The sequence below is a fragment of the Corvus kubaryi genome, unplaced genomic scaffold (assembly GCF_017639235.1).
Source record: "Corvus kubaryi isolate FWS band 111438036 unplaced genomic scaffold, C.kubaryi_AGA036_p1.0 70, whole genome shotgun sequence".
Classification (NCBI taxonomy): Eukaryota; Metazoa; Chordata; class Aves; order Passeriformes; family Corvidae; genus Corvus; species Corvus kubaryi.
In genome coordinates this window covers 450,029-473,752 of record NW_024582058.1, presented here as the reverse complement: position 1 = coordinate 473,752, position 23,724 = coordinate 450,029, and the positions used below count along the sequence as shown (strand labels likewise).

The window sequence follows — 23,724 nt, the reverse complement described above, 5'->3', positions numbered from 1 at the left end:
GCCTTCAAAAAAGAGCTGTCAGTCAGGGGAGAGCTTTAATACCTTCAGCGTGGAGCTCCTTTACACTTCTGCTGCAGTTGACTGGTGCTTGGTCAGCAGCGGAGGAGCTGGGCATCTGCAGAAAGCACTGGGGGTTATCTGGACACTATCGGGGGAGTCCATGGGGGCTATTCCTCACCCTCTCTAAAGGGGTGGTGTGACACTCTAATGAAGCTGGCATTTTCACACCACATGAGAGGAGCGATTTCCTTGTTGAATAAGGAGCAGCTTTCCTAACTGCACATCCCAAAAATCCTGCTGAGCTTTTGTGGGCCAGCAGGCAAAGTAGGTTGATAGTTACTTGGTTTAAACCTTTCCTTATTGTAGCTGAAATGGGCATAGTGAGGACAAAGGTTACTTTCCCTACCTAATCTCAAGTTATTTTAGCTGGAGATGTTAGATAAAATAGTCAGTGACTGGCAGAATGATAGAATAGGGTTTAATTTCAGATTTACTATCTGCCAGTACATGCCATTCAATCAGATAAACACAGGATTTCAGCTGTCATCACAATATCTTATGCATACTTAGAAATAGAGCAGGTTTTCTCACACCAAGAAGAAAGGGAACAGGTTTATATATAGGATGTGTACAGTCAGGAAGCTATAAATTTTGAAATAGTCTGCCATTTCTAGAGAGATTCCCTATTTTTAAATTAAGGAATTATATTAGAAGTAGTAGAAATTCTCATGGAGAAGTTTTATCATTTTCAGCTGCACTGAATAAATAAAAGTAAAGGGAACACCTTGAGAAGTCGGACTATACAGAATGAGCCAAATGTCTGTAGGATTCTCAGCAGAGAATATGAGTCTATGTAGAGACTCAGAAACTTCTCTGTGTGGGAATATTCTTCCTCCTCTGCTTTATACATTTCCGTCCCTGCTCTTTTGTCTGTTCTGGTTCATTGGGCCTATCACTTTTAATGCTTGAAAGTCTGCAAGACAGAGATGGACAATAACAATCTAGCAACACCCCAGCAATATCTTACTCCAATTTTCACAAGAAATGTAATTTAAGCAGTGGCTGATTAAAGCTTCCCTCCTGAAAACACCCAACTTAGGCAGAATCATAGAATCATAGAATGGTTTGGATTGGTAGGGACCTTAACGATCATGTTAGGTAAAATGTAACACTTCTTGGCAATGAGGCCTTACGTTATTAATTTGTGAGTATGGAGGTGAGTATGGAGATGAGTATGGCTTTTTGGCTTGAGCCCATAACTAGTATTTGAGTTTTTTATTATAGTCCTTTTGAAGAGCAGCTGATGCCATGGTCCAGCATATTTTTAAGGTCCAGCCCGGTTTGTTTATGAGGGATGCACAGAACACCTTGGCTCTGTAAGCATCATATGAGCAGACAGCAGCAGGCAGTTTTCTTGCTGACAAATCTGCCAATAGGCTTCCCTGCTCTGCTGTGCTGCCTTCTGTCCTGCTCACAAGCCTCCTTCTTCCTTTACACCGATGTAGCTTGTACCTTCAGTCTCATAGAGTGTCATAGAATCAGTAACATTGGAGAAGATTTCCAAGGTCTTCAAGTTCAACCTTTGAGTGAATTCCACCTCTCCCACTAAACCATATTGCAAAGTGCTACATCTACTCATTTTTTGATCATTTCCAGGGATGGGAACTCCATCACATCCCTGGGGAACCTGTTCTAGAGCTTAACCACTCTTTCAATGAAGAAATTTTTCCAGATATCAAGCATGAACCTCCCCTGGTGCAACTTGAGGCCATTACCCCTTGTACTATTGCTAGTCGTGATATTACCTACCTAGGCTGATCATTAAGGTTTTGTCATCACCTTTAGTTCCGAGATGTCCTTGTTAGAAGATGCTGGTATTTTCCAGCATAACCAGTGCTTGCCGGCTTTCATCCCCTTTATTCTACTGGGCTGCTCCAAAGTGAGCTCAAAAATTATGTCCTGAGCTGTTCAGCATAACAGTGTCTTTGAAGCCAAGGCTTGGACTTCACTTCTAAGACCAGCTGCAGCAAAAAGACAGCATTTTCTACTGAAGATAAGGGAAATAATTCACGTCTTGAGAGCATTCCTCTCACCGTTTCCCTGCAGAGGGAGGCTTATGATTTTTCTAGCACATGCAAAAGCACTCTTGAGCAGTTCTGCTATGACGGATTGTCTTATTGCGCATGGAAACACCAGGACAGCATAAGATGCCAAATTTCCTATTGCTTGTGCTTCATCCCTATGTGGATAAGCTCTTATGCGCTTCAGAGAATAAGATGATAACTGGGTCGCAGGTCCCTCAGCTCAGCTGTGAGAGGGTCTTTTTGCTTTCCACAGACCCCTCCAAGCTGGGTTTTGGTTAGAGGCATTTTGTGCTGGGCAATGCAAACAAATAACATAAAGGAATCACAAGGCTGAAGTCCAGTGTGGGTGTTTTTCAGCCTTAAAGGCTTTTGATTTCTGGGCTTTGCTTTGTTTTGCTTTTTTTTTATTTTTGGTCTGTTTCAGAAAAGTTTTTCACATACAGTGATCTCCCAAAGAATTTATTTGAACTCATTGGTGGGTGGTGCATACATTATGGGCTGTGGTTTCACTGATATGCTCAGCCTCACTAAGTAGATGGCATATTAAATGTTTTATTTACCCTGTGTGCGACCTGTCATCTAATCAGCTTTTGTGTTTCTGCTGCATTCTGTTTGTATTATAGTGAGAATAAATGGTTTCATGTAAATTAAAACCACATGAAACCTTTTAAAGCCATTTTAAAATACTAAATGGGTTTGCAAATAGGTTTGTTGGACAAGGGTTGGAAAAAGAGCTCTTTGCTTACCCATTTATTCTTCTATATGCTTATTAGAAGTCCCTATGTGACTTTTTCATCAAACTTTGCATCCCAGTTCTCATCTGGAATGCTGAAGTCATTTATACTGTGCTCAAGAGCAGTTTGCATAAACAGGAGGTAGTTAACAAAGAATACAGTTGTGAGCTGCAATTGCAAAGGTTATTTTATAAATTACAACACAGATGTACAATAAAGTCAAGAAATGTAGCCCTGTTTTCTTGTTTGCCTGGAGCATAAAAGTGTGTTGGCTTAAAAGATTCTTTGCCTTTATTGACTATTGTTGCCAATAAGGATGATTTTGATGCTTTCACTGTGAATCATTTTTTCTTGCAGGTGGATCGTATCATCTTCTGCGTCTTTTTGGAGGTTGACTACAAAATTTTCAAGAAGAAAATGGGCGAGTTTTTCCCTCTAGGTAGGTATAGTAATCAAGTACCATTTGACTTTAAAAAAGGATGCAGCAAAAATGCAGCAGATGGCATCTTTTCTTCTTTCCAAAGCCAAATATTGAAATGTGAACTTCCTTTAAAGATCAGCTGCACATAGAGGCTCTGATCCTGGACAAATGCAGACATCTAAAATGTGTGAACCATTAAACTACTTGTAATACTGCTTTTGTATGCTCAGTACGGCTAATCCCTTTATTCCATGCTGTATCTGTATCTTTTCCAAAACTTGGTGTATGGCACTGGCTCTCTTGACTCTTGAGAAGGAAATGATTTGCACTAATGTAGCTCCTAGTGTATATTCGTTTTCCACACACTTTGTACACACTTTCGTTTTTCATTAACAATGGTGGTAGGGTTTCTCCGGGTCTGAAAAGATACTGGGATGAGAGCCCAACTGTGTCTGAATGAGGACTTTAAACTTGAGCTGTCCCTGTGCAAGAATGAATGGGAGAAAGATGGCTCTCACTGGAGCACTTGGGAAATGTTAGCCATTCATCTTGGATTTCACACAGGAGGTTGCTTTCTAGATTTAAGGAAACCTGGTGGATAGTAAATTTGCTAATCCCCCTCCTCCTATAAGTGATGTATTTTGATCGTACATCAATAGAAATCTGCTCTCCATAATTTTATCAACCCTAAAATGCCTCCTATTTTATTTTCCTTTGTGCTGACATCAGTCTGACTACATGTGAAAAGATCCATATTTTATTATTTTTTTTTATCTCCCAATATTCCCCATGCTGTCTGTCTAGTAGAAACAGCCCTGGAGTAATAGGAAGCAGAGCTTTGGTGTGTTCAGAGTCCCGTTAATTTCACGGGACTGTGTTTTCACTGTAGCTACAGTGGTTTTTTCCTTTTGCTTTGCTTGGTAGCATGGAAATTGTGATATTTTTGTCTCATCTCACTAGAACAAAGCTTTTTTGTAGATGACTTTGTAATCACCAGTTTGGAGTGATTGGCAGCTGAAACTTAAAGACCTATTGAATTATTCAGGTAGCATCGAATGATGTCTAACCGCTTAATAATATTTTTGTCTGGAGCACACTGAACATGCATTTCAAAAAGCTGCATTCATGTCTAATCCATTCATTGTATGGTTTTATTTTTTTGTCAGCGTACCCAACCCAAAGGATAAAGTGGCAGTACCCTGCCTACTGTTGCTGGCTCTGTTTCTGCCCTTCAGTTTAAGTGAGAGAAGAACATAGCATCAATTTGTCAACAAATCAAGGGTATTAATGCTCACTTTCATCGCCATGGCTTTGAAATTGTGGTGTAAAGCCTGGTATTGTTTCTATAAATGTAATCCCCACTTGTGTTCGAAAGTCTGAGAGACAAGAAGATGCTTCAGAGCTGTATCGTGACAAGCCCAAAAGCAGAAAGAGAGCAAAGAGGAAGGTTTATTTTGTTTGTTTTTCAAAACCTGACACTGTTGAACTCCTGTCTACAAAGAACCTGTGTGGCTGGGTCTCATGTTATAGAAAAACATATAATTGCATTACACCACATTATGTAGATGATCTGCCATACCATAGTTTTAAAAGTATGTTTCTTCTCATGTATGTAACAGTTTTATGATTTTTTTTTGCTCAAACTAAAATTTGGATTCTGATATGTCACCATAGAGAGGTAGTCATGGTAGGAACCCTCTAAATCCAGTGTTTTGCATGTGTGGCTATACAAAAGGTTCATCCAAAGTTCACAACTGTCCAAAGAAAGTTTAGTTCTCAGTATCCATAATTTAGGTAGATTATTATGGGATTAGGTATAGATTATTAAAATACCTTAGGATCTATCATCATAGATTCCTCATTGCAATTTTCTCATAACTAATGATTTGGATTTTGATGCGCCTTAATGTTACTAGGCATTTACTGTCTGGTGAGCCAGAGCCTTAAAAGGAACCAGTTTTGCATCTAAAGCTTTTTTTCTGACTCAGTGAAAGATTTCCTGTGGGTGGATCCAGTAGCCAGGGATTCAGGAGGTTTTTATTTTAGTGGGTTTTTTTTAGTGTCTTTAGATCTTCAACTTGTGAGGAGACAGGGAGAGGCAGGACAAATACATGCTTCCCAAATGACTCTCTGTAGTGTCACTAGAGAAATGGTCAGTATCTGGGTCTCTCTTCTGGAGTGCCCTAACCATTAATGTACAGTCTCAGGCTTTCTTTGCCAACTTGAATTGACACTTTTCCACAAGGTACCAACACTTCAACAGATGTCAGCTGAAATTAGCCCCATGCTAAACTGCCTCCTGGTGAGAACATCAGCTAAAGGTCTGGATGGAGATCACCAGATGACCATCATGTCTGCTGTTTGTTCCTTTTATCAGGTGTCTCATGAATTGCCATCTATATTTAACATAGCAGACTTGGACAAGTTATCAGCAGACTCCCCTACTGTAGAGATATCCCATCTCTCTGCAGGACTGTTTTCCCGCACAGAAGACTTAGCTAACATGGTTCTGTGTCAAGGAGTTAACAACTGCCTTTGGCAGTAAATTCCTGATATTTCTACTGTGGAAGAAATTAATGAAACTGGTGGCTTTGTTTTGGTTTAAAGGAAATCTATTAATTTAGTGAAATTAAAGTCTTTAAGGATAGACTTGCCCTAAATTTAAATCGATAGGACACTATCTAAACACAGGAGAGAATAACACTGAGGTATTGCTTTAAGCTTAGAGAAAAAACATCAAGGCATTTTAAAAGTGCATCTTGCATTCAGAAGCATTGTGAAATATATCTACTTTAATAGATGTGGACAAAACTGCTTAGAAAGAAGAATATATTCATGGAGTTATATACATAAATAGTTATTACTTTAAACCCACTGCATTAATAAATCCAAAAAGACATGCAAGTGCTTGAGCTAGTCAAGTGATAATGAAATGAAGCTAGAATTACACCTCAGTGCATTAGAGTAAGTGGAATATAGATACAGGGAAATTGTTCCATTAGTTGAACATATCATTAAGCCTATTTTGCTAGTGGAATGCCAAAGAAATTAGTCAAATAATAATATTGATATTAAGACAACTGCCAAGAGCCTTGTCATTTTCAAACTTTAAATATATAGGGGAAAGAGACAGACTTCGAAGTAATGTCATGTCTTAGCAGTGTAGCAAAGTTGTGCAGTAACAGAGCAATTTTAACTGTCTCAGCATTTCTGATTCAATCTCAGTAATAACACTTTACAAAAACCAAGCCAGAGCCAGCATGCTCCAAGGGGGAGCAGAGCACCACTTAACTCAGATATAGGTTCTCATGCCAGTGTTGTCCAGAAAAGTCCTGTTTTGTTTAAGTAAAAGGTCCTAGTCCAGGCAGAATTTTCTGTTGATCCTCTGAGGTTTTGCTGAGAAGATTTTGTATGTTCTGGTAGGAAAAGAGCAGTAGAAAGAACAACTTTGTTGGCTTAAGATGGATCACTGTTTTAATATATCAAACAGTGCCACAGTGATGGTTTTTTTTCTTTATATGAATTGAGTCCTATCTCCTTGTGCAATGAAATAGCCCAGCTAGTCTCTCTTCATCTGTGTTGTAACATTTTTCCTACGTAAACTGAGAGAATGTCTTTCAAGCAAATAAAATACCTTTGCCTGCAGTTCTGGCTCACATGTGTAGTTCTTACATTGCTGGATTCATTGCTATTAGTAGTATGAGTGAGTTTTCTGGGAAAGGAACTGCTATTTAGACCATTTTTTCTTTTGGAATGCATTGCTTCTTCTAATAGAACTCTATATGGAGTCCAGACATTAGGCATTACTTTTATTGCTAAGTATACATATTTATAAGACTTAGCAGAAAATGGAATCCCCCTTGAAAATCTAGATTTGCCAACATTTACTTTGAACTAATGCATACTTCTAGGATTCTATACATAGGAGGAAAATTAGGAGTATTTGTAAATAGTTGCCAGCTGGAGGCAATGATACCTTTTTTCTTTTCCTCCTATATTCTGTGCACACAAAGCTACTTAATATGTCAGACAGATAATCTTGTAAGGACCTTTGGCAAATGCTTATTTTTTCATGGTGGCTGTCATATATTATAAACGGTTTATCTTCAATTGTAATGCTTAAAGTATTACTAAATCTACCACCTGTTATCAGTGGATTGGAGAGGAGAAACTTTTTTTTCTGAAAATGGTTTTTAGACAAAAATAATGCTATAAAAGGGATGTCCTGCGAAGCTGAACCATCCAAGGTTATATTAACTTCTTGCTACTTTAAACAGAGTAACAAAATTACTTCACTAAAACATTGCAAAAATTTTTGGAGAAAGGACATTTGCACTTTCATTAGGCCAGCTGATAGATGGAAGGTGCATGCTTTTAGACTTGTGTCCTTTTAGAGCTAATGAAAGGATGCTGAGCCTAAGAGATTTTTTTTTTTTTAGTCATGATCAGTTGTGTTAGTAAAAAGAGAGCGATATTGCTTCATCTTGAGAAAACTTTCCTTTCCCTCTATTACAGGTTATTACAGGTTATGATATTTAATGCGTTTTCTGCTTTCATCCTGGTTGATGAAAACACTATTTCCCCTACTCAAACCATATGGATAAGAGCTACTGCCTTACAATAATTCTCCTATTACTTCAGGAGGATGCACAGCATCCTGCTTGTGCATAAAATGTGCGAATATATTAAAATTGCAGAGGAAATTCATTGTTAAGAGATCTCCCAAGCTTGGAATCAAATTGGAAACTGTCTAAACGGCTGAATGAAGGGCTTTGTATTAAAAAGGCCAATCCCTGTGCTAATACATGAGCGAACTCCTAAGCAGGGACTGTAATTTCTGTACTGGTATTGAGAGGCATCGCTCTCTCTGCTTACTATGGCAGACTGCACTGGGGCTGGAACAGTCCTCTGCATGAGCAAAGGAGTCATAAGTTAGCCCTTAGCAAGTAATCCAGTATCAAATGGGTAATTCATCTGATAAATTTAGCCTCTCTATTTGCATTTGCAGTGTTCATGAGCCAATTTGTTTCTGTAATCCATCACCTGAATGTATTCCACAAAGTATTTTTCATGGGCTTTATTTTACTCTGTGGAGAGGTGCCAAGCAGTTTACTGGAAGTGCCCAATATCCTTTATGGGAGGTTTCACCTGGGCAGTGATTTGCCTCATAAGTCACAAGGCTCTGTTTTTCTGAGTTGTTACGGCTGGAGTACAAAGGCCACCAGGGCTTGGGGTCCTGCAGAAATGTCCCTTAGGGAGTAAGATTTGGGGCAGTTTGATATCTCTTTAGCTTTCTTCTCCTCATCAATAAGGGCTATCCTGAAGGTTTTGGTTGCAGCTGTTTTTCCTGCCTCCATGCAGATTTTCCAAGTTGCTATCTTCACAGCTGATGAATGCCTGTGATCTCACAGGGTGAAACTGGAAGCAGTCAGACCATTGTATTACTCTCTTCACTGCTTTCCCTCACAAAGCTTGCAAGGTACTGTTTGCTGTCTTGCTTCCTCAACCCCATAGTTCCAATAGAGATGTTGTATTGGGTTGCTTAGGGGACTCTGGTTTCTCTGCCTCTTGAAACGTTTGTCTTGTCCCTTGGAGATCCTGCTTGGCTTTTCAGATGGTGACTGTGCCATGACCATGCATCCCTTTCCTTTCTAGTGCTGTGTATCAAGCCACTGAGAGCATACCAGGGTACCCCTCAGTATTTATGCTGTCATAACCATCCAGCATGCTCTGGATTCCATGCCAGCATTGAACATTCCCCTCAGATTTCCAGTCTTGTGTAAGTCTTGTGTTGAGGCAGGGATGAGTGAGGATTTTTTGGTGGGTGGAAGGCAGCCGTGGGTTTGGAGAAGTTGTGGCACACTGATGTTTTTATGAGGGTACAAAATGCTCTCTGCATCCCTTTGAACTGTCTTTATATTGGAAGACCTCATACTCAGATGGCTCCTGCAAGGCCCCTTGTTGAAGAATTTATTCAAAACAGCTGGGGAGAAGCACAGCCCCAGTGTTATCCCTGATGGTTCCTCAGTCCTCAGTAGTGGAGGCTTCCAAGGAAGCACTGCCCATCTGGGGGAGCTGGAGGAGCCTATGCACTAAAAAAGGATGTTGGCTTTGCTCTAGTTCTCTCCCACAGCACCTACGGATCCTGATAAAGTACCCTCCAGTGTAAATAGGTTGCTGTAAAAATTGTTCTCAATCCAAAAGTTTAAATGTTTAAAATACCTGTCCATTTTGAAACATGTCTGAAAACAACTTACCTCAGAAAATCGAAAGGTCACTTAAAGCTAAATGTGTTCATAAAACTGTAAACCAAAATTCTTCTATGACTTTCTGTCTTTATTTGCCACGGTAAAGATTGTGCCAGTCCTACCACTCATTGGGGTTGTCTGTTTTGCCCATTTTGCCAATGTCTCAGTGTAGTGCAGGAGGGTGATCAAGCAGCAGCTCTGGAGTGGTGCTTGGGGGACAGAATATATAGCTGATGGTTCAGATACTGTTTTCAGCATCTTAGGAGATATACAGATCAAGAAAGGGTTCCCAGCACCTTCTAACATGGCAGTAGGTTTCCAGTACCTAAAAAAAGTTAATGGGTAGCTTTTGAAGCATAGTATGGGTTCCTTTTGAAGCATAGTAAAACTTCCTGAAATTATTTTATGGCCAACTGCTGAATTGCTCTAGACTTTGTGTGTTGCAATTATTGGTCACCCAAAAACATGGTTTGATAGAGGCTTGTGATACTGTCTACACTCTGGTCTGGAAAACCGTTTGCTTCCTCAATCCTGATGGCAGCAGTGTCACAGCTTGGAGCAGGGCATGGATCAGCAATGGGACCATAACCTATAAAAGTGCTGTTGTCAGGAGCTTTTGCTTTTGCTTTGCTAAATGGAGCCTCATCTTCTTTGCTTCTTGGCATCTTGTAGAGATTTTTCATGTCTCCTTTTGTGAGACTGACAACAGAGCCTGCAATCAATCCAGAAGTCGGGGGAAATGCCTATTTCTATGTATTTGTCCATTCACTCCAAATCCCTGAGCCTTCCAGTTCCTGGGAGACACCTGTATAGGAACTGCATTGAAACAGCAGTGGCAGGTGGATGAGGATGCCCTTGAAGGCACAGGGGTCATTTAGATGCAAGGATCGGGTTGCTATGCATGATAACAGCATGGGTGAGCACAGGAAGATGATGAGCTTGGTAATTAGGTGAATACAGAGCAGATATTTACCATCTCTTGTAACACAAGGAGTGCAAGGTGTCCCAGGAAATGATGAATCAGGATGAAAACAAGCAAAAGGAAGTAGTTTTTCACCCAGCACAGAGCTAGGATCTAAGAGTACTTGGTATGAGGTGCTGCAGAGCTTGTAGGTTTTAAATACAGTTTAAAAAAGGATGAGCTCAACCAACAGAGGACTGGTGCAATGACAGCTATTCATCTTCATGGCCTACGTGTGACCTTAGGCTCAGGGAGTGACTGGCATAGGGAAGTGTGTTGCTGTTCTCTTCTGTACTCAGCCCTTGACACATGGATCCCTGGCACCAGAAAAAGAACAAGCAGCTTTTTCTGTTTAATACGTTATGTGAATACATCTTTGATCAGAGATCTTTTCTTCCTACTCTGTTGGGTATTATGGCATCTCATTAAAGCATTCCAAATATCCTGTCCTCTCTTGCCACAGACTCCAAATGACTTCATGTGCTCCATTGCTTCTTATTTCCAAGGATGCAGTTAAATTCGGGTTTGTCTCATCTGATTGCCTTTGCCATAGGTTACTGATGAGATATTGTTAGAACCTTGTATTTGCAAATGTATGACCATATGCAAAACATGCCATTTTGTGTGTGTCTACTAGATTAACATCCAATTTAGCACTTGTGTGAACAAAAATATTATTTTCAGTATTTTAGGGCAGAGAGGAAATAAGGAATAGGTTATTTTTTAAAACCTGAAACCTGTTTCCCCAAGAAGTGCCTTGGTCCTTTTACATAAGGTAGAAGCGTCTGGAAAACAGAAATCCAAATGGGATCCTGATGTGAGTACCATTTCCTTCACTGGAATAAGGTTGTCCAGCTCCCTCACTGTGAGAACAGCAGTTACTGCATAGTCTTCGTATGCAGCTGAGGTTCATATGGTTTGTATGGTATGTATTTTACAGCAGATCAAGCGATATAGTTCATAAAAGAGGTCATCAATGTGATGACAAAAAAGCCCCGGTTCCTAACTTCTTAGGAGATTGGTACTAAGGATTTCTATGTGATGTGGCTTCAAAAGCTACAAACACATTCTACCTTCTGTGAGGCTCCAGTGTTGTGGGACTGGTTTAACTAAACAACACTGGAAGGAAACCGGTGCTACTGCTGCAGTATGGCCAGGATGTACAGAGTGTATCAGTGAAAGTTTCTTTATAATCAGACAAAAAAATTCAATGAAACTTGCTCAGTATCAGGTGGAGGTTTATATAGTGCCTGCTGCTCTGTATGCAGGATTGCATGATTAAAGGATAGAAATGTTCAGAACAAAAAGAAGTCCTATTTTTACTTCCAAAGCAGAAGAATGCACTTTTTTTGTTAAGGATCTTTTTGTTTTGCCTTTTTCTTGGTTTTTCCTTCATCTTAGGAGCACTGAGGATGAGGGAAAGTTTTATAGAAAATACAACTTTTTACTAGGAGAGGAGAAAAGAGTCAGGACTGTTTTAGTTGATCTCATCTGCCAGAGATTTCCAAACCTGCTTCTCCTCAAAGAAAATATTGCCTTTTTTTGTGCTATTTTCTGTGACATTTCCTTAGTGGAGAACTGAGTTGGAGGAATCAAAACAACCAAAAGAGCTGGAGAGATCCTGGGTTATTGTAAGCCGCATATGTACGTTTGGGCTTCGAGAAACCTTCCTGTGTGGCTCACTGTGCTACAGCAACATTGACTCTCATGCTGAGGTGGACATAAAGCCTGTACACTGTCGTGAAGCTCTTTTTGGGTATCAACAGTGGTTGTAAGCCACCAAAAGAAGTGATTTTTCATTTACTAGGGATTGTAATAAGATATGAGATACGATTATAAATCTCCCTAAGGCTGTGAAGGTGATCATGCAGTCAGGTGGTTGATGCTTCGGGATAAAATTTTGGAAAGACAGGTGTTGGAGAGAGAAATACAGAGAGTGAGAACCTGCTTGGTCTTTTCAGCTGCTGGAAACATGATATTATCATGGTTTAGATGGTTTGCCTCAAGCGGGTACCCTCGCCCACACTGCTGGCTGCTCCAAGACTGGACACAAAAAGTTTTTCAAGACTGACCCAAAATGGGATCAGTTTTCCTCAAAGGTAAAATGGGATCCGTTTTCCACTGCTGCACTGCTCCTCCTCTGTTATCCCAGTGGAAACTGTACAGGCAGATCATGGAATACATGCTAGGGAAATTCTTGGCAGTAGGAACTTTTCAAGCCAGACCCATATTTTTGCACTGCAAATAGCTCAAGAGGATGGCTGCAGATCTCAGTGCTGAAATTTTCAGGGGTTTATTTTTGTTTGAGTTTTTATTTTAAGACATCAACAGTATGATCACCAACTTGTCATTTCAGCCTCCTGTACAGCTCTGCCCATCTCATTTCTCCGTTTGCCAGAGCATGTTCATACAAGCTGCAGAGGGGATTCTTAGTCCATTCCACAGTACCCTCCCTGTTCTCCCCTGGTTTTGGTCAGTACGTGGAGCCACGCTTGCAAGGAGGAGCAGACTGAAACATGTAGGTTGACTGACAATAGGGAAACATCTGGAAATCAGGAAACTGCAGAAAATGCTGGGGAAAGAAAAAAATCCTGAAGGATGCAATTAGGCAGCTGAGGAAAGGTTAGAGGGAGGCAGGGAGGAGCCAGCAGCATGCAGCGCTGTTGGGGAGTGCCAGCAGCCCGGGATGCAGGACCTGAATGCAGATGAAGCAGCAGCCGCCTGCAGCATGGAGCTGGCTCTCATGTAAGGGCTTCTCAATGCACACACAGTTAAAAATAAAAAGTGTTTGTACAGTGCTGGCTCTCCACATGCTAACATGAAGGAGAATGCAAATGAAAGTGTGAGCAACAAGGAGGAGGTGGTTTAATGGCTTTGGGGATTAGCAGCAGTATTTAGAGCCTTTCACCTCTCTGTTCCTAACATAAATCTTAACTCAGATTGATGGTTGTAGCCATCTGGCTTGTGTCTGCTTGTATGCCACGACTAGGGAGACAGGGAAACAACCTGACCAGCAAGGCAAAAGGCAAAACAAAATGAACTGACAGAAGAAGGCATCCTCTTCTCCAGTGTCGGTAAGAGCAGATATGGTGTAATTATTCCATTTCCCAAAGCTCAGCAGATAACAAGGGAGAGGGCAATGAAAGAGCCACAGGCATCACTTAGCACATGACCCCACCAGGGAACCTGTGGCTTGCACAAAAGCTTATGCTCTGAGCAACTTGCTCCCAAATGTAAAGCTCTCTGATCTTTAGAGATCTAGTTACCCCAGGTAGCCTGGGGGTTAGAGGGAGACTTTCAATCGTAGGTTGACTTTCAACTGTAAATTATTTTGTACTTGAGTGGAAACTGTTCTCCCACACATCACTGATCTAATACCTTAATTCTATGTAGTATATCTCAGCTTATACACTGGGAAATTTTGCACTCTCAAACCATATGACACATTTTGGATTAGAAGGTTTTCTTGTCTCCTAAGCCTTCTAAATACTGGTGTGACTTTTCCTGGGGATGGGCTGACCCTTTCTGGTAGTCAGTGTCAGTTTTCCTCTCACTCCAGACTGCAAGATCAGTCATTCCTTTTCTAGCAAGGTCATCTTGGTAGAACTTCCCAAAATCCAGGGCTTTAATGGGGAAGCGATGTGAAAGGTCATTGTTCTACTTCTCCAGCCAGAGGAATAACCAAGTGTGGGTAGATGTGTGCACACACTAGAGCATGTTTTGCTAGTCAATTATCTTTCAACAGCTCTAAAGTGAGGGTGAGAGGTACAGAGGATCTTACCTCTGGTCTTTCCAGTGGGGGAGTTTGGACAAGAAATATTGACAATATGTATTTAAGGAAATGTTTGCAGCTGACAAAGATTCACTCTTAGGTTCTTCTGTCATTTTATCCAGTTTTGCTTTGGGATTGAATGTCTGTGGTGCATATTTCAAACAAAAAGAAACTTTTCAAAGGCTTCCTCTAGATGGGGTAAGAAAATGTATAAGGAAAATTTAAAAAAATTTGAAAAACAGAAACAAAAACAAAAACCCATCAAACAAAACTAGGTATAACAAATCTTATGGTAATCTTGGCACTGATTTTGCTTTGTATTAGGCATGTAGAGCTTCAGTAAAAAATACTTTTACTTCTTCAGAACCAGTTGCCAAGAAACTGTCCTTAATATCATTTTTTTCAGGGGGTAAGTGAATGCATTTTGGACATAGACTTCTACACCACTGATTTTTATGTCAAATAATTGGTTTTGGCATAGAGCTCTGTCAGCTAAACATGGTGTTTATCACTTCAGCCAGCCACACCAAGGACAGTGAAAGACAATGTTTTATATTTAACAGGGAAATGCTTCCATCAGATGGATTAATAGTGTGAGAGTAATAATTACAGACATATGAAGTGGCTGGGGATTGCTGTGTGCCAAAGTGAAACTCAGACTCATATCCAGATTGGGGTAAATTTTTCAAAGGCACCACAATGACTCAGAGATCATGTCACCAAGTTATTTGGAGCCAAACTTCCATTTTCAGAAATGATGTGGAGACTCCGCTGCCTTTCAGCAAGCCTTAGGTAGCTCTTCCCAGAAAAAAAACAGCCTTTAATTCACAATTAGTTCACAAAAGCAGTCTTTGCCTCTTCATAATTATATTGCATAATGACTTCCCTACTTTTTAATAACACCAGATTTCTTGTCTGAGTCCATTATCACCAGCTTAGAAACTATTCTGTTGCTTTGGGAATTTTATTATCCAAGTCACTTACAGAACTATAATTAAGAACTTCCACAGAAGAGCAGGTGATATATGTATGTTAAGATATTATATTCTGCTGATTTAGTGTCATATCTTAGATTAATTTGAAACTTTATCATGCTGATTTCATTACAAATGCTTCCATGGAAAGAACATGTTATCGGAAACTGAATAATTAATAATCTCTATGTTACCAAATGTTTTCTGAGCAGTTTGTTGAAGAGCAGCAGAGCTCCAGTTGAAAATCCTGGCTCTGTTGAAGCCAACTACAGAATTCCCATGGGCTTTAACAATATTTTTCATTTTCTTATCTTAAAAATTACTTGTCAAAGCTCCTTAAGGTTATATGTATGTTGGGGGTTAGGATTTTTCCTTTTGTTTCTTTCTCTTAGGGAATTCTCTCCCATTTGTTGCTGAGAAAACATAACGACCAGTACTTAAGGGAGACAAAGAATGTAGCCACGGAGGATGGGGATGAGTGCAGCTGGTTGCTACTCTCTTACCTGAGGGATTTTCTCTTGGGAAGGGCAGAGTTACAGCGGGAATTTGGGCTGGGGGAAGGGGCTGGCCACAGCCTCTAGCTCGTTCTCACTCTCGACATTGGAGGGGACACAGGCTGCAGTCATTGTGGGGAGAATTCACCACCACTGAGGGGTTCCGTCTCCTGCTGTCTTCTCCTACCATGAGTGAAGCTCTGCTCGTAAGAGTGGCCATTGATTGCACTGGGACCTTATTAACACCTGACTTCACCAAAGGACCCTTCACCATCTGCTCGGGTGCCTCAGAGGAAACGCTGGGACTCTGAGCCATGAGCCCCTCTGAGGGAGCCTCTCCGGGCCCTGTTCGGGAGACAGGGATGCCACTGCCCAGCCCCGCCGTTTCTCTGCCGCTGCCCTGGATTTTTTGCTACACTGTAACCCAATACCCAGTGCCTGCCCAGACACCCCATGGCTCCTGCTACAGCTCCAGAGTTTCTGATACATTTTGTTTGCTACTCTGGGATCTGCTCGTCCCTGCCGTTCCAGCTTGCTGCTTCCAAGGCTCCTGCTACAGCTCATTTCGCTATCCAGAGGGGCACCGGGATCAGCTGCCCCTGGGGCTTTGCAAAGGAAACCCTTTTTCCATCCCTTCCGCCGTCTCACCCGCCATTACCCCGTGAGGGAGATGCGGTCGAGCTCGCGCCACAGCGCCCCCTGCAGGCGCGGGGGAATCATCGCAGCCGCCCTGCCCGGCCGGGAGCCCCCAGCGCCCCTGCCGGCTGTGAGCAGAACTGCACCCAAGGGGAAACCACCTGCAGCCGAGAGAGGCTGGTGCTGGGCTGCTGCTCTGTTTGCTGCTGCTGCTGCCGGTGTTGTTGTTTGTTTGCCTTGTTATACATACACATGCTAGTAAAGACCTGTCATTCTTTTTCCCATATCTTTAATTTCAAATTTATAATAATTCAAAGGGAAGGAGGTCATATTGTCCCCTCTAAGGGAGGTTTCCACCTTCTTTGGCAGACACCTGTCTTTCAAACTGAGACAGTATACAAATTTATATTTGAACAGTATATGCCTATGTGCCTTTTTCACCTCCAAAGCAGTTGTTTGAAGAATAAGGAAAAAGGAAGTAAAATGTGCAGTGACTTTTTTCAGTCCTTTGGGCCAGTACTAAAATGTACTCAAGAGAAATGTAATGTGCTGTTGTTTAGTGCCTTCTGAAAGTTCTGCCCTCCAGATCATGTCTGAATGAGAGGGAAAGGGGAGAAGGGTGGATGCAGATCCATGTACTGAAGATTCAGAAAATTCTCACACTCCTGACTTTAATGCTTATAATGAATTATAATTCCCACCGGAGGTCTGTATTATTGACCATTTTTTCTGCTCTCATGATATTTGGAATAAAGTTTCAGGCTCCAAATCTTGATAAGAGCAGCGCCTAATCCTCATAGCCAGTCACATCATTTGGATCTCAGCAGAGTTTCTGGTGTAACATTCTAACCCTGTAAATTTGGACCTAAATACTGCTGTTAGTTTCCATTGGCACTGCTTATTATATTGCAAAGCTCCTTTGGCCGTCATAATATGCATATATTCCTGTTTGAAAGATATTAAGCCTCAGACAGAAGTTGTGGGCTTGCTACAGAATTTGCACAGGCCCAAATCATAGAATTATAGAATGATTGGTTGGAAGGGACCTTAAAGATCATCAGATTCCAACCCACCCTGCCATCGGCTGGGACACCTTCCACTAGACCAGGTTCTCCAAGCCCTCTCCAGACTGGCCTTGACCACTTCCAGGGATGGGGCATCCACAGCTTCTCTGTCAACTTGTTCTACTGCCTCAACACACTCACAATGAAGAATTTCTTCCCAATATCTCAATTAAACCAGCCTTTTGTTAGTTTAAAGCCATTCCCTCTTGTCCTCTCACTACAGGCTCTGGTAAAAAGTCTCTCAGCAACTCCATTTAAAAGGATATAAACAGAGATTGTATGAATCAGGAATATAATTGACATAAACGTCTGTGATCCGTGAGCTCTCCATTAGATGATTAATGCTCTGGAACATTGAATTACCAAGATGTTAACTAAGGCTTATAATTTCTCCTTTTTTAACTCAGCAAAATAACTTGTAAGAAATTCCTTTGTTACCAAAATGGAACTTTTTCAAAAGGAATCTGCTTTCCTTGTCTCTCATCCTAAGCTTAAAAATGTTTTGTTCCTAGCTAGCCCAAGTTCAGTCTTCACAGAATCATTTTGTTCTTAAATCAGTTTGTCTGGCTGGCAAATATTTAGTAACTTCCTTGTGTGGTTTTCTAGTAGGGTAGCTAGTTCTCTTCTTAGCATAGCCAGCTGTTCCAAGGAAACAAAGCAAACTGAAATGTGTCAAGTAAACCGAAAGCTCTGCAGGAAAGAGAATGGAATTTCGTATTATACCTGTCTTAATTTGTAGAATTGTGTAAATGATGCAGAATTTTATTCCCTGTCTTTATTCCCTGCATTTCCTGTATCTTGTAGTAACCAGTATCAAAACCTCCTTTCCCCATCCAGCTCCAGATTTCACTGCAAAATGTTAAATAGGAGATAAGTTATGGGCAATTTGAAACATGGAATATTTCATTTTAGATGTTTGCCAGTATTCCTAGTAACCTTTTTCCTCTAATTTTTTTTGACAGATGATGCTAATGAAGAAGGGGCTCAGCTGAATGAAGAGAGAGGTGAGTAAAGAATATTTTACACTAAAATATATCACTTCTCTGAAGCATAAACCAAACTGAAAAAATTCTAGAAATTAATTGCCTTAGTCAAGATAAGCAGTGCTAATCATTATTGCCAATGTTACAACAGTCATCTCTGGTTTTTAACACAAAATTAGGGTGAACCATCCCTGATAATAAATACTGCAGGGTAAGACTGGCTGAGACTACTTTTTTAATGTCATCATCTGTTACGAGCTTTTGGGCGATACTTCATTGCTTTTTATCAACAGCTAGTTTAACATGAAGGGGAAATAATAACAATTCTTCAGTGTCTTCGTCTGTAAAAAAGTGTGAATAGACCAATTCTTGAGTCATTTGCCATTCTGAATTGTGGTAGTGATTTGTTCGCAATGTAAACAGTAGCAAAACTCTTCCACAAACTCTTAAATACACTGAGCTTGATCAGACAATGGTTCAGATGATTTTTTCCTGGTCCTCATAATTTGCTGTTTAAAACAAGTGTCACTGTTTAGGGTTTGTGGATGACATGAAATGGAAATGATGGATAGGTACAAGGGGAAGAAAGGCCAGAGGAACAAGAAAAGGAGAGGACAGAGGATCAGATAACTCCCATAAGGACAAAAGCTTCCATTCAGGAGACTTCCACTAGTTTTTTCTAGAAAGCTTCATCCACTTAATCTTGACCAGGTTTTTTGTAACAGGCTTCCACCACAGGACCTTCTGATACTTTCCCTGCTGACTTCACCTGGAGGCCCTCAGTGAACATCTGTTCCATATGGATCTCTATGCAGTGAAGGACCTCCTTTTATGTGGATATACTCTTCTGCCTCTCCTTCCAAAACAGCTAATACCCCTAGGTCTTTGTGACCCTGATCACATCATGGTCCAGTGACTGGAACATCCAGCTCTCTTTATGAAAACATACAGGATCAGAAAGAGCCACGTGGAGAAAGGCAGGGATATACTAGCCAGAAAATAGAGGTAAAAGCTTTTGAAGCAGTATGTTGGCTACTTAAATTGGCAAGATTGTCCTAAAGACAAATGGATTATGATCATTTATGCAACCACCTAATTACCTTAGAAATTAGAAATACTTGAAGAATGGTGCATATGCATAGGTGTGAAAACACGGATATACACAGATAGATAGGTGTTACAGATCAGTACATTCTTTTATGGCTGTTCTGGCCTGTTGATTTTATTACATATAATTGTAATTACATTTTGGTGTCAAGATTACTGGATAGGAACTTTCAGTAATTTTAATACAGTTAGTGTGATTGATATAGTTGTATGAACATACATAAAAGTAGAAAAAAAGAGCCCATCATTATATAACAAACATTTGCCAAAGATAATCCTGCAGTTAAATTTGCAGTATTCATCTAACGTTTCCAATTTCATTTTTTATATTTATCATGACGTGTATTTTTATAAGCCAAATTATTTTGCATTTTTTGTCTTGTTGTTTTTATGGAGATTATGCAAATTAAATTGGTGTGGGATTTTTAAAAAGCATTTTAAATTAGAACTAAAAAGAAGTACAATTCTACTTAATAACCAATCTCTTATTTTTTGTCTTGTATCCTTCACAGATTCATTACTGTAGGTAAAACTACATAGCTACTCTGGGAAATTATCACTGAATTAATCTGAGGAAAATATTTCCTTACCTGTCTCTTTCTTTTGTGCATATGAGATAGATCACATCAGAGCTGCTCTCACAGGTCTTGGATGCTATGAGCTTCAACAGCACATCCTTGGTTATTTCCTTATCAGTTGGAGACATTTTGGGAATCAGTGCATTGGCTGTCAGCAATCAATACCTACAGGGCTAAAAATAACTATATTTTGTATATCCACCCCAGTAGTGTAGCAGATATACAAAAGTTATTCCTTTTTGACCTATTTCTGTATGGAGTTTTTAATGATTGTAAGATGTGTTTACTGGAATTATAAATACAAGCACAATTTTTGCATTGAGGGGAGTTTTCATTTTTATACTCAGATTTTTACCAGTTTGGAGGATATCTGCTTTTTACTCTTCAAAGGGGAACATAGAGAAGTAACTTCTAGTCACCACTTCAACATACTAATTGAATAATCATTCCTCATTACATTTGACTTCATGGGTCATGACTGCAGCAGATGGAGTCAACAGTTGGCACCAGTATTGATAACCCTTTGTCCTTGAGCTGTCCATATCCAACCTGCTTTGGGGTGTTTCTTCCAATTCTTTTGCTTAAAGTGAAAAAGAAATGTTGGATTCCTAGAGAGCACATGTTGCAGACTACTGACATGTACAGGACCTTTGGTGGAGATTCAAATCTGAATTTTACCTAAATTCCTGTGCCTCAGCTTCCTTTTGGCTGGGTGTTTCAGAGGGCCAATATCAGACCAAGAGAAAATACAGAGAAATGCAAGGACACAAATGAGCTGTAGGCTCTTGTGTCTGTACCAATCACGTTTTGAAGAATGTGGTTGGATGATGAGATGGAGGTTACAGAATCAGTCCTAGTTTAAATCTGGTGGCAAAAATTAAAGGGAAACAAACCCCCTGATCCTGGTTTGGTGTCTGCTGAAGGCAGTGGGAATATGTCCATTGGCTTCAGTGCACACCAGATTAGGCTTTAGGAATAGATAGAAAATTAACTGGGAGTAAGAAATAAGAGATTACCAAATGAGTGTATTACTGAGTAATGGATACATTACAGAAGTAATCTATCTTTTGTTTCTACCACCCTGAAGTGCAAATACCTCATTACATACAGAAAGGCCTTTTTTATTTGATTAATCTTCAAAATAAATAAGAGAATATCCTAATTACATCTGTGTCCTGGTTTAAAGGACAGGTGTCTGCCAAGGAAGGCAGGAACCTCCCTTGGAATGGAAAATATGACCCCCCCCTCCCCTCCAAATGATTATAATTTTGAAATTAAGGGGCTTTCAGGCAAAGATATAGGAAAAGGAATAACAGTTCTTTACTGGTACATATATGTATAACACAGCAAACAAACAACAATGACAGCAGCAGCAACAAACACAACAGAAATCCAGCACCAGCCTTCTCTCTGCAGCAGGCCCTTTCCCCTTGGGTGCAGTTCTGCTCACAGCCGGCAGGGGCGCTGGGGGCTCCCGGCCGGGCAGGGCGGCTGCGATGATTCCCCCGCGCCTGCAGGGGGCGCTGTGGGGTGATCTCAGCCGCATCTCCCTCACGGGGTAATGGCGGGTGTGCCAGCAGAAGAGAGAGAGAACGGGCCTTCCTTTGCAAACTGACGGGAAGCAGCCAGTCTCAGTGCCACTTGGGAAACTGAATGGACTGCAGCAGGAAACCTCAGAAAGAGCAAGCTGGAACAGCAGAGGCAGGCACACCCAGGGATGGCAAACAAGATGTAGCCCGAAGCCCCAGGGTGTTTGGGTGTCAGGTTACAGTGTAGCAAGCAGCCCTGAAGCAGTGACAGAGAACAGCTGGTCTGGGTGGAGAATCACTCCCCTGGGCAGCTCACCTGTGATGGCTGGTCCCGGGGTCAGGCTGCACAGAGGGGGCGGCTCCAGCAGGGGACAGGTGCTCCCGGGTGCCAGTGATACGCGCACTGGCTCTGGGCTCCCAAGCAGCAGAAAAGCAGAGAAGCAAACCAGTAAGCTCCAGTCACAGTGCCAAAGGAAAAGAAAAAAAACAGGCAAAAACACACGGCAACAAGAATCTCTCTTCAGAGGGATCGCGCCGCTTGGCCGTGGAGACAAAATTGCCCCACCAGAAGGAAGCAACCATGCTTCTCCCCAACTCCCACAGGTTAGTTCTCACCCACTGCAATACTCCTGGAGCTAGGGGGGTTGGGGGGGGAGCAGCGACCACCCCGGACACAAAACAGAAACAGAAATAAAAATTAGTATGGGATAAAAAACCATCCCCAAGCCAATCTGCCAGATAATATCCATCAATATCTACATTGATACTATAAAATCACCCAGCAGGAATGACCATTTTGGCAAGTTTATCACATAACATCACTGCATATACTGGACATACTAGAATAAGAAAGACATTTAAAAATAAAAATAATCCACTCTTACTAAATATCCACACTCAAATCCACTCTTGTAATGGCATTTGACTAACAGGATTTTAACCTATCAGTCTGTTATTCTGAATGCTGAGTCTTGTAACAGTTGCTGGCTTAATGGCACCATTTAATTTGAAGTGCTTTGAGGCTGTCATTCGTCATGCAGTAGGTGTTAGAAGGGTTTGAGTCAAAAGGGCAGATACAGTAATAGCAGGTCCGGGCCTGTGCAGGTCTACATCTCAGCTTTGCTTTGTGAATGATTTCCTATATAAGACAAGGACTGGATGACCCAACAGTCAGTGTTTCCTGAGTGTTCTAATTTCCTTTTTTCTTTTTCCTTTTTTTTTTTCTAATGGTAGGAGAATTGACTTATGTCACCACATATTAATGTTATTATGTGCTGACAGAAGTCAATTCTCTTACAATTACCATTTAAAAAAAAAAAAACCACTCAGGAAAAACTTTCAATTCTGAATCTGTATTCTCCCTCAACCTTGTTCACCTTCAGTCTCTGCCAGGTACCAAAGCCTTTTGACCTCATCTCTAGTCTGTTGCCACACTACTGTCATTTCCCATCAAGTAGTTGTTCCTAATAAAAGCCCTGCTGGTTATGCTGTTTCTATTCTGAGCATCCTACTTAATTACCTATTCATTACTTAGAAGCCACAGGCAAAGATGAAGGATCTCATTGACATTAACAAGGCCTAATACCTAATAACACCCTATTACAATCAAGATACATAAATACAGAATTTTTTTGCATGTTCCACTGTATGCACACCCTTACACTTGGAGATTGTTTTTTGGAGGGAGTATCTTTTTTCCTGAGAGGAAAGTAGCAATCCCTTGCAGCAAGGCAAATTTGGAAGTTGTGAAGGATTTTGGAAATAGGTTACTTGGAGGCAGACTGAGATTTAAATGACTTGTTGACCCCCTGAATTAGCCTATAAAGAAGAAATATTTCTCCCCGTAGTAGAGCTCAGAAACTTTTTTGCACAAATGATCACAATTAGAAAAGCTTTTAATATTATCAGTTCAGACACCTGTCCAGGTGTGCTCTTTTTAAAAAGAAATTTGCAGACAAAATTTCTGTAATATTTAGCTAACTGTTTGGAACTGGTGGAGAGCAGAAAGGGTTAAAAGTTGTATTTTGATCATGGTAAACATACATCCTTTTCTGTCTCTGGAATAAGGGATGTCTGCTAAAAAATAGTGAAATTGCGATTGAACTCTTGTTCTCCTGGGACACTGCCTTTACATCCTTT

The 23,724-nt window shown here is 40.8% G+C and overlaps 1 protein-coding gene across 10 annotated transcripts in view; it reads left to right on the top strand.

Moving 5' to 3' along the window:
* MACROD2 (mono-ADP ribosylhydrolase 2) overlaps positions 1–23,724 on the top strand; it is an 877,989-nt gene that overhangs the window by 779,509 nt on the left and 74,756 nt on the right. For all 10 annotated transcript variants that reach the window (XM_042049286.1, XM_042049290.1, XM_042049291.1 and 7 more), the window contains 2 exons: positions 3,176–3,257; positions 18,351–18,392. In XM_042049286.1, the coding sequence (XP_041905220.1) occupies positions 3,176–3,257; positions 18,351–18,392 (124 nt within the window). The remainder of the gene's footprint in view (positions 1–3,175; positions 3,258–18,350; positions 18,393–23,724) is intronic.